Here is an 11689-nt window from a genome sequence, read left to right as displayed (position 1 = left end):
ATGGATTGGGTTGAAAATAAGCATTCAGAACGAGCTAACCATTCAATTTTTATGCATGTTATAAATTCATCCTAAGTCCCAATGAGTCAACCCAAATGAGTTGTGAAAGTTGTATAGACATTTATATCATTTATTTTCGGTTCACAGTGCAAACAGTTCTGTAAAAACACATTGGACCTATTTGACACATGAAAACTGTATAATACAACTGTACCGAAAGCATGCGGCTGTGTATGAAGAGTTCTACCATTTAAGTTTGGTCAGTCAGAAGCATTCACTTCAACCATCAACCACCACAGAAGAAACATGGCACTGTGTTTCTATAGTATGTGCATTCCAGAAAAATAATGAACGTTAAGTCCGTCCTTAAACCAAACAAAATCAGTTGTAAAATGATCCAGTGATTTGATTACAGCACGGCACAATTTACTAAATGCCACAGCAAAACAGATCAAACTTGACAAACTTAAGGAAAAAAGTTACAAAACAAAATGGTACCATGGTCATAAAAGTTATATACCATACCATGTTAGACTTCATGAGGTGTGCTCATGCATCTTTAAAAAAATTCTTAATACAAAAAAAAAGAATACAGAACTTTACAACAGAAATGCACATCAAGAACCAGTTCATATGTAAACAGGATAAAGAAAGATTTGGGGTAGCACTTTACAGCAGTTCAACAGTGTACAAAACACTCCTTTTTTGTGGCTACTACATTTGTTTCAAGTAGTGTTCAGTTAAACTGAAACAGCTGGCGTGGTTCATCTTTAATATAACGCCTTCAGTGCTGCAGTGTGAAATGTGACCAGATTTCAAATAATGCAACAGAATCCTTAATAAAATTCATTTTAAAATGTCTATGAGTAACTAAAAGACACTTGGTAATTGACCAAAAATATCTAATGCAACTGTATTAATATGCAATGAAACTGCAGATTGTTTATGAAAAATAACATGAAATCAGATTTAGTGTCTGGTTGCTGCAGGCTGATGGTCCTTGCAGCAACCATGTACCTAAAAACAAGTTAACAGACAAGAAAAGCACATTTTATTCCAAGTATATGAGGCTTCAGTGTTCACTTTTATATTTCTGGGCCATTTTTAGAGCTTAATGTGAATTACAATATCATGGCTTTACAATCGGACAATTTATCCCAAAATCTTTTATAAATGTCACTAGAGTACCACTGAACCACAATTCAAAACAAAACACAAAACTAAAACCAAACGTTTGCAACAGAGCTAAAGTCACACCAACTATAGCTGATGAAATCAATAAGGCACAACAGTGCATTTAAATATGGGGCGGGGCTAAAAATATAATTATTTCATAAATTGCTACAGGTTGCTACATATTAGTCAGTAATTTAGGGAGAAATATCGTACCATCATTACATGTCCTTGAGGACATTAAAGACTATTCGTGCCAAAATACAAATTATTATAGGCAAATCTGCAGTATAAACAATATCGCTGAGAATTTCCATCTCCTAGTTTGTCCTTTGCAGTGTAAGTGTGTAAGTTACAGTATGAACAGCATTTATGTTTCAAGTGAAGTATTACACACTATTAATACTAATGCCAATGTTGCTAAAAAGGTGGGAATTTGCATAGTCACATGATCTCGATTGGTTCATATGCTAAAGCAAGTATAGTTTCAGATCAACCTGGAGCTACACTGTTATCATTAACACACAGGAACGAAGCCAAATAGATGTTACAAAATTGACTGAAACTGAGATGCAGATTTGAGCTATAGGACACTTTAAAAACCACACAGTTACCACAGCAGTGTGGACAGGTGAACGAATAAATAGCTTGTGTGCTACATCACTCAAGAGTCTAAACACTTCACCGGCCACTAAGGAAACAAGCACTGAATCTTATAACCACTCCTGTTCGGTGCACCAATGCGGCATTAAAAGTGATGCTCAAATTTGATCTTAGCATGCTTGACGAATTCAATATACTCAATGCAAGTACAGAAAACCATAAAATGCCATTTCACTGTTAGCACACAGTTGTTTGAACTTCAAAATGTTTCCCTGTGCACAAACGGACACAATGCGACAACGCAGTTGCATAGTTTATAAGCTCTGGCATTCATGTACTTAAAGTTTAGGCCACAGATTAAAGTTGGTACTAAACTGTAGAAGGATTTTAAAATCTTTTATTAGTAACAGGTTTTCCACTGGGCAGCCCAAGAAATGTCAAGGTTCGAACATAAACACTTCAGGAACTTTAATACACTTTGGCTGTCGATTTTAAGGCTATTAGACTTAACCGTGTTAGTAAATGGGATTTCATCAAGTATCATTACATTTGCATCTAGGGCCTAGTGAAGCTAAAACTAAATACATTTCGATCTCGAACCTGAGGATTTTGGAAAAATAGCATTTCAAAAATATACTCATTACCCACAATGCAAATGAAGAACCAGTTCTCCATCTGTCCTGCATAAATCTCTCTTTTAAGATGCATTGCACGCGAGTAGTGATAGTAGCAAGCTAGCCGGCTACTGTCACGGTCTGAAAAACACTGTGGAGAAGAAAATGAAATAAAACTGGTTTAAGGCATCATATATTAGCTGAAATGAGTTCTCTATTTAAATACTTCCGTACGATTTAGTAAAATATACAGTGGACGTCTGCCCCTCATCCACAGTGATATCTAAATAGATCTGATTCGTAACTCTCCATGTTCAAGTGCAAATCATTGGCGTTGTATTTGAAATTGAAATACAGCTACAATAAATATGACTACTGTACGACAAATGTCGTGATCCCTTTGAACCTTCAGATTTTCTTTCCATACGTTAGTTTTGAAAGATGTGAAAATAAGAGTATCATCTATTCACACAGACTACAAAAACACTTGAAATGAACCTCATACTTCATGCAAACCCGGTTCTGTTGTGAAGTTGTACAAGAGCGCCAATAAGAACCGAGAAAGGTCACGTGCGAGCGTTTGGTGATATTTTCAGGACTTGTCTGAGCTGGTGTTTTTCTGAACCCGTGTGAACTCCAGGTTACTTGTAATGGCCATGCTGAGCCGACACATCGATTCGATTTCCTCCAGCAAGCCTTTTTCCTCAATCTCCTCCTCCTGTTTGACCTCTCCAGCGATCTGCTCTTTTTCCATCTCCCATGGTACGAGAGCGGAAGGCTGCCCGCCGCTGGGTCCCGCTGTCCGCTGCAGGTCCTGTTGAGGTCTCTTTCTAGAGAATACCTTCTGCCGTGAGAGGCTGCGAGCTGCCGGACGCTGGCGGTCGGAGGTGAGTTGGGTGTTACATGTGGACTCGGTGAGAGTATGAGAGCAAGTGGTGTTTGTCTCGGAAGGTTTAGAGAGTTCAATTGTGGGTACGTCCGGGAGAGAGTTCCTCAGAGGGTGGTCAGAGGACTCTTCGGCGGGTAGGTTGTTCTGAAGGGGAGGATGGATGGGAAGGGAACGTGAGCTGGCTTGGCGTCGGGGAAAAGGTGGGAGATGTTTACCGTACACAGCGCTGTCATCCTGACCCATGTTCCACTCACCTTGTTCGCCGTTTCCGACTTCGCAACCGACCTGAGCAGAACTGCTTCCTGAATGGGATTTGCAGTTTTTCTGAAAAGAATACAGAAACTGTCAGGCATGAAGAAAAATAAGCATGAATGAACACAAAGAAAGATATTTTAACGAATGTGAAAAACCAAACAGTTCCGAGTCACCTTTCATTACAGCATGGTTATCCTACTATGGTGGTCAATGGTGACACAGAACTGTTACTACCATAGTAGGAAAAATGTCTTTGTTCTGTTGAACACAAAAGATTTTGAAGAATGTAGGAAAGCAAACAGTTCTGAGACTACCATTGTCATTTTTCCAACTATGGTAGTCAATGGTGGCCAAGAATTGTTTGGTTACAAGCATACTTCTAAACATCTTCCTCTGTGTTCACGAGAACAAAGACATTTATACCGTATTGGGATCAACTCGAGGGTAAGTAAATGCTGACAGAATTGTCATTTTAGGGCGAACTGTCCCTTTAAGACCACCAGTTTGAGAGGAAGCCCTCACCGTAAGACTGTAGTCAAGGTCTTCGACGGACCTGAAGAAGTCCAGGCTCTTGGCTGCGGAGAGCCGACCCTGCTCTATGTGGGACGTGCTGAGAGAATCCAAAATCTCCTCCAGCAGGTTCATCTGCCCCTTCTGGCCCACGTCGGGCTCAAATTCAGAATCCTCGCTGTCTTCGTTGTACGACGGCACCCCGCCGCTGTCCTCGGATGATATCCTGCACACACATGCGCACACACACACAGGTATGAACTCAAAAACCATGTGAGCAAATCAAGCACCAGAGGGCAGTGTTGCCTTTACAAATGTACATCAATAACCTGCGTTTACACCAAACATAAAGCCTTCACAATATTTGTAAATCTTTTTTCAATTAAACTAGACGTTAACATCCACACGATTCCTTACCTGCTGGCTGTGTCGTCATTGTTGTCGTAATTTTCTGTATAGCTGAGGCTCATGTGCGGAGATGATTGTAGATAGTGATGCTAAAACAGAAGATCAACGTATTAAAACCTAAGAGCAACACAAACTATAAAATGCAAACTTAAAGTCTGAAAGCGTTCTGTGGTCATTAGAGCGCGACGGCCTCAATGCCTGTCCTGGCGTAGGTGCTCGCTCGGCTAATCCCTCGGCTTTTATAACACACCTGTGTAACTCGTTTAATTGGCAAATTAAAGAATTGAAGCGTTATAGGACGCAGCTTCACGCTGAGGCTCCAGGCTTTAGAGTTCACCCTTAACTAGCCTTTCCTGACGCGTACACGTGCACGTCGACGCGCCGCCACTCGCTAAAGTAGCCCATAAACTGCCGTTTGCCACATTATCAAAGCGAGCTACTAAAACGAAGCTTTTAAATGGGCCCTCGGTGCCGGGCTGTTTGGCCGGGTGGACCATCATCGATTCGAGTGGTCAATCTTAAGCTTTTTTTAGCAGGAAGTCTTGAGATGTTTGTCGATTCTGGGTATGGGTGCTTGCCGAATGGGTTAACGGCCACGGCGTCCATAAAAATAACTAAGAGATGCGTGTAGCGAACATTTCAGACTCTTGCCATCGGAATAAACAGGAACACATGTTGGGTACTGATTACCCCTCGCTAGTAGCCGCCAGCTATAATGAAAGCGATTACTGGGGGTTCAGGCCTTGAATCCACCAAAAGGCTTTAATGGATTCCTGTGTCAGGGTCATAAATCTGGCCGGCGAGCCACTTCGGCATAAGTGAAGGGGTTGGATGCACCTGCGGAACTGTGTCACATTCATTTGGTGTTGGAGGCAGGGTGTGTGCGTGTATGTTTGCCCTGCAACACGGTTTGTAGTTATTTTTCGCCCCTCGAGTTGGAAAGCAGAGCGTGCTGGTCGTACAGCGGCCTCTCTCTCGCTTTCTATGAGCGGAGGTGTTTATTAAAACAAGGTGAGTGCTTTGAATGGCAACGGCATGCCTGCATTTTAAATATAAAGCAGGACAACAAAAGAAGCAACCATCTCTTTTATCACATATGCTTGTGTATTTAAATTAATGGTAAATGCAAAAATAAAAATTCCGCCATCCTTTATTCACCGTATTGTCGTTCAAAACCTGTATGACTCTTTTTTTTCCAGTGGAATACAAAAGAAGGTATTTTGAGAAATGTCTCTGTGGTTTTGTGTCCATACACTGGAAGTCAATGGGGACCCAATGTTGTTTGGTTAACAACATTCTTCAAAATATCCTGAGTATTAGGCAAGCACATCTAAATACACAATTTGACACCGCAAAGCATGCTGGGAAGTAATGAGAAGACAAACTCAGCCCTAAACTTTACCAGAACAGATGCCCTTGCAAAAGCAAAACAAGATTATCTCCAATCATACTTTCCGAAGACACTAAACACACACAGTGGCCAAAAACAGAAAGCTAATTTTCAAGCAATTGTTCTGAGACATCGCCAAAACCGCTGATTTGTCAAACAAAGCACGCGAGCGCCTGTTTGGATCTTTCACGTGTACTTTAAATCAGCGCGGACATATTGAGCTGCCACAGGTCAATGTCTGCTCCATAAACTGCATGTTTAAATCCACATGGAAAATGAGCTTGGGCCTTCAGTCAAAGCGGTAACGGACTCTAAAACCGTTAAAGTTTCATCTCTCTTGTCAGGGCAGGCCATTTAGTGAAGGGCATTTTAAGAGAAAATCCCGTTTTGCTTCCAGCGTGGCCAAGTTGTAAGCGGCGGCAACCAGGCTTTACATTCCAGCCAATCGTCTCGTGGATTTAATAGCCGGGCTGGCGTTTTCATACATTTCATACGCCGGTTCAGAGCGGCCACTGATCTCATGTGCTTGGCGGGGTATGGAAAGAGAAGATCTGCCTGGAAAATGCAAACAAAACCGCACCTCCGAGCCAAAACTTAAGCCAACGTCTGCTCAGCTATTCATGCAGTTCCCCTTCAAACAAAGCCCAGGACCTCTTCTTAGGAAAAGACTCTCCAACTGGCTCTGGCTAAAAGTAACTGTGGGAAATATCACAAAGTGGGAAAGCAAAGCGTGTGTGTGTGTGTGTGTGTGTGTGTGTGACATTGAGAAATATCCAGTAGGTGGCACTTTGGTTACAGCTAAAAAGAGCTCCGTTGCGTATCCGCCTCATCTGCCAGCTTTGCATCTCTATTCTCACCGTCGCCATGCAGATGTGAGCGATCTTTCCGTTCTCAGCGAAACGTCCGCTAGCCAAAAGCGCTTTCTCTCTTTCTCTGGTACGTCGATGTTTTCTGACACCCTATGAATCCATCACGATGCTGGCAGTCCCCTGGACCCACACGCTTTCACAAGGAGCTCTCTCTCGCTCTCTCTCACACACGCATCCGTCCATACGTAATACAACATAATGCAACAGAGATTTATTTACAACAAGTTTAGAATGACTACATTTAATGACATCTTAATAGCAAAACATTATATAGTAACAAACTACATATTACTTTTTTGTTGCTTTTTCTTCATTATTTGGTCCGAGGCATCTATTTCAAAAATATATTTTAAAGAAATGTTTTGTTTTTTTAATTAAAAAAAATTAAAAAGATTATTAGACACATCTCAGTTAAGGGTTTCCGATTATTTAAAAAGTTGAATTAAATAAATATTTAATGCTATTATTAAACGCAATCTTTTAATAATATTTCACTTTTTAACTAACAAGGACGGTGCGTGTTGATAAAAAGTGATTCTACACCAAAAACCACTACTAAATATCGATTTGACTATATGAGTTAACTTATGACTGTTTTTGCACATTCTTGTATCACGCTCATGTTTATTGTGGTCGCAGTGTATAGCGGTATGTAAATGAAGGAAGAAGCCCATAAACTGAAGCAGCAAGTCTGTATAAATTATCCACAAGATGAGCCGAGCTTTTAGGTTTCTTTAATATGCAATGTGGGCTGAAATGGCCATGACTATAGGACATCCATCTGCTGGCTCCATCCACAGAGTCGGTGTGTGCGGAGTCATTCCCCAGAGGCTGTGTGCCACTCACACACACGCAAACACAGCCATAGCTTCAGTGGGCAGGGAAAACCAGAGAGGGAGAGATCAGCTCTACTTTGCCCCAGGCCCTGCTACTGACACCCAGTCTGGCTTTCACAGGCCCTCAGGCTTGACCTGAAAACCAGCCCCTTATACTGTACACTGCATGGATTCAGTGCGGCGAGCCATCCGAGTCTAAAAACACAGCTCAACTTTTCTGCAAGTTTTGTTATACCTCTCGCGAAACTGCGCTGTGGGTAGAAGTTACAAAATAAGATTAGAAAGTGCTGTACAGAGTTATATTTATGCATCAGACACCAGTGTTGGGTGTAGCTAGTTACGAAGTAATTAGTTACTGTAATTTAATTACTTTACCCTTGAAAAAGTAAAGTAAGGGATTACTCTTGTTTTTTATGTAATTTAATTAGTTACTTTTGATGTAATTAAACCAAATACTTTGTGTAATATATGTGTGTGTAATAGTGGAATTGACATCAAAATTCAAAGTCTAACTTTAAAATCTGTGCTTTAATGTATAATTCTCACATTTGTAATACTTTGGTCAGTTAATAAGAATACTTTATGTAGTTTAATATTATTTATTTAAATGAATTAAAAGAGACGTTTCATGTCTATCCTTAAATCACTTAACTAATCAAGGTTGATATAGGATATAGAAAGTAATTAGTAATAAGTAACTAAATACTTTTTGGAGAGAGTAATTTGTACAGTAATCTAATTACACTATTGAATATGTAATTAGTAACTAGTAATTTATTACTTTTTGAGAGTAACTTACCCAACACTGTCAGACACGCTTTTATCCAAAGGATCGAACAAGCGGCACGCGTCACCAACTAGACAATTGTATAGCTATATATAAAACGAATGAATATACGGCTATCAAACGATGAATCGCGATTGATCGCATCCAGAATAAACGTTTGTGTTTACACAAAATATGTCTGTATACTGTGCATCTTAATTTTGCGTTTATAAAGACATACACCTACATGTGAAGAGTTCGGTTCCAAAATGAGATAACTCCATTTTTAACATTTTTCAAAATTAATATCAATCAAGCTGCAGTTGGTTTGTTTTGATTTAAGCCATAATAACTCCTAATAAAACACAATTAAAAACATGATAACATAATAAAAAACATTATTTTTGAAAAGGTTTAAAAACGGAGTTATCTCATTTTGGAACTAAACTCCATGTATTTATCTAAGAAAAATATTAAACAAATGTATAAACATTTAAATTACTGGTAAATATAAATGAATACATGTAAATATTTCCTAAATAAGTGTGTGTGTTTGTAAATACAAAATGAAAATGCACAGTACACAGACATTTATTGTGTAAATAACACAAACTTCTCGGTTAATCGTTTGACAACCCTAAAAAACCGTAAAGCGTTTTTAATGAACTGCAGCAGAAATGTGTCTAAGTTGTTGGTCATGAAGACCCCCCTGTCACCCCTCGTGCTCTTTTGTTATTTGTCTGACAGTAGCGAACGCTAAACGGATTGATTTCCTCATTGATCGAGCGGAAAATCTTTGTGTCGTGCGTATGTATCCATCCTCAGGGATGGATGGGTGGAGGGTGTCGCCCAAAGAAAAGCCCTAATTGGATGACCTCCGTCTCAACACCTTTTCACACCACCTACTCCGCTCTCCTCTTCCGCGGCAACAGGCGTTCAGCTAATAGCCACGCTAATTAAGGGCTGAATGGAACGTCGCCGGTCACGGCGGCAAGCTGGCGAGGAGGGATCAGACCAGCCGTGGGTTTCGTCCAGTGACCTTCTGACTTTGCCTGGAGAGGTGTGAGCATGTAGAGCACAAGGGTTGGCTGTTCACTGTGGAAGTGTGATATTTTTACGGCTGATCAATATGTGCTTCAGCTCTGAATATTTGATAAACGGGTTTGTTTTTGAGCACCAGTTGTTGTAATCCTTCATTCAGACAGTTGATGTAAAGTAAAGGACATTTTATCTGATATTGGTGGACAACTGATGATTGACTGGTAGGCAAGCATCTGTTTAAACACAGTTGGACAAGAAACATGTTATGTAAAATGCCAAAGCAAAGTGAAATCGCAGGCGTGCAGCTTGTTTGTGGTACACTCTTGTGGACGTTTACTTCTGGAACTTTGAATAACTGTCAGAGCGGTTTAGCGCACGTGCGCCAATATGAGCCGAGGTTATGAGAATGACATAAGTCAGAGAAAGAACATATAAAGCACCAGTTAAAAGTCTGAACTTAAAACTATGTTTTACATAGATACACAGCAGAGGATGTCACGAGCACATTGAAGTGATAGTTCACCTAAAAATGAAAATCCTGTCAACATTTTCTCGCCCTCTTGTCCTTTCAAACCTGTATGACTTTCCTTCTTCTGCAGAACACAAAAGTAGATATTTCGAAGAATGTTGGTAGCCAAAAACCATTGGTACCCATTCACCTTAATAGTATGGACACAAAACCAATGCAAGTGAATAGGCATCGGCGTTCTTCGTTTATCAACATTCTTCAAAATATCTTCTTTTGTGTTCTGCGGAAGAAAGAAAGTCATACAGGTTCGAAATGACAGGGTAAATGATGACAGATTTTTTTCTTTTTCGTGAACTATCATTTTAACATACTTAAACACGCTGAAGTCTTTAATGTACAGTATAGCAAAAACATCCTGTTGAATGTTAAGGGCCCAAGAAAGGGTGGAAAACATTCATGCTAAACTAAATTTCTGGTGCAAGAAACATAAACACACCACTGATACGCCCAAACAACAGTTAGTAACGCAGCAAAACACCATTACTGACTCACTACCATTACTGACTCTGGTTTTGTCGAATACTTGAGGCCTGTTTCGGTCTAAAATGGAGGCAGTCCAGTATACGTATGAATCCAGGCCACCCCCTGGTTCTATGGGGGTCTCACCTCTTCCCTGCCTGAGCTTGGCAACACATCACTGAATCTCATACGCAAGACACACACTACTCAAGCCCGCTTTAGCCACAGCTGTCAATCAACCTGACCCACGTCGACTCCGACTTACTGGTGTGCAAATGGGCGCTTCTTTCAGGAAGCGGACTGTCCGTGAATCATTTAAAACGCCTGTGTGTGTGTGTGAACATGCTCACCGCTTTCTTCTGAAGCCTCCTGGGTGACAGGCTTTTAGTGCTGGTGGGAGAACCAGGACGGTATGGGCTTTCCTCTTCTTCAGCGTCCTGCGGAGAAACATAAAGAGACGGAATTGAAAGACAACGTGAAATCAAAATGAACTATATTTATGTACACTAAAATAAATGCTCCAGATTTAAAAGAATAAATCACAGATGAGGTCTCAGAATGATTTCTCCAATATTGAAGCACTTTAGATTACAGTCCTGTTCGGTACATATTTGAGCTTTCTGCATTCGCATCCATCTTGTACCACAGCAAACACCCTTATTATGAATCCTGACTCACACTCGCACAATATCGTGACTCGTCTGTCTTGTTTCAATCTGTTTTGTTTAACCAGAGCTAAAGCAGACAGCAGTGACATGCGGCGTATCAACCGCGTGAGGTCTGGTCTCCTCTGGATTGCTTTTCCCAGTTCCTGGCCTGACGGTTCACGCCACGATTGCCTTATCAAAGCCATCAGTGTTATGGAAACATACATCTTGCTACATTAGCTTTCAAGAAATCACTCGCTCGCTGATGAAATATGCAAAAATATGAAAGGTGGGGATGGGGGGGTGGACGTGACAGCCTATTGCCAGAGGCACACTTGTTAGAAACGTACACTCCTGAACAAAGCGCTGAGCAGGTTTCACAAGCCGTTTGAAACCCCGAGCACGAGCCATGGGTGAAGTCGCTTGATCCATCTTAAACAGTGTCTGCGTGAGAGAGCCGACTACCTAGACAACATTTGTGGGCATCTTGCTGTCCAGGTAGGCGGTTTGCTAGGGTGCGAGACGGAGCCAGAGTTTTTATGCGCATGGAAGAGATCAACATCCTAATATTTACCTTTTGGGTGATCTTGTCCTTCATGTCACGTATTTTCCGTTTCGCGTGATCTTTGGCCTTTCGAGAGAGAGAGAGAGAGAGAGAGAGAGAGAGAGAGAGAGAGACGAGCGAGCAGACGGTTAGGAA

The 11689-nt window shown here is 40.9% G+C and overlaps 1 protein-coding gene across 5 annotated transcripts in view; it reads right to left on the bottom strand.

Annotated features, from left to right (window-relative positions):
* Positions 1-99: 99 nt before the first annotated feature.
* dennd1b (DENN/MADD domain containing 1B) overlaps positions 100-11689 on the bottom strand; it is an 89203-nt gene continuing 77613 nt past the window's right edge. For 2 of the 5 annotated variants that reach the window (XM_057325050.1, XM_057325049.1), the window contains 5 exons: positions 11564-11620; positions 10693-10779; positions 4462-4541; positions 4057-4270; positions 101-3603 (listed from right to left, as the gene is read on the bottom strand). In XM_057325050.1, coding sequence (XP_057181033.1) covers positions 2983-3603; positions 4057-4270; positions 4462-4541; positions 10693-10779; positions 11564-11620 — 1059 coding nt within the window. In that variant the 3' untranslated portion in view covers positions 101-2982. Of the gene's footprint in view, positions 3604-4056; positions 4271-4461; positions 4542-10692; positions 10780-11563; positions 11621-11689 lie in introns of all 5 variants that reach the window. The other 3 variants (XM_057325052.1, XM_057325051.1, XM_057325047.1) reach the window with 3 other exon arrangements.

Source organism: Triplophysa rosa, linkage group LG25 (genome assembly GCF_024868665.1).
Source record: "Triplophysa rosa linkage group LG25, Trosa_1v2, whole genome shotgun sequence".
Lineage (NCBI taxonomy): Eukaryota > Metazoa > Chordata > Actinopteri > Cypriniformes > Nemacheilidae > Triplophysa > Triplophysa rosa.
Note: the sequence above shows the minus strand (reverse complement) of the source record. Positions and strands in the feature narration are given on the sequence as shown.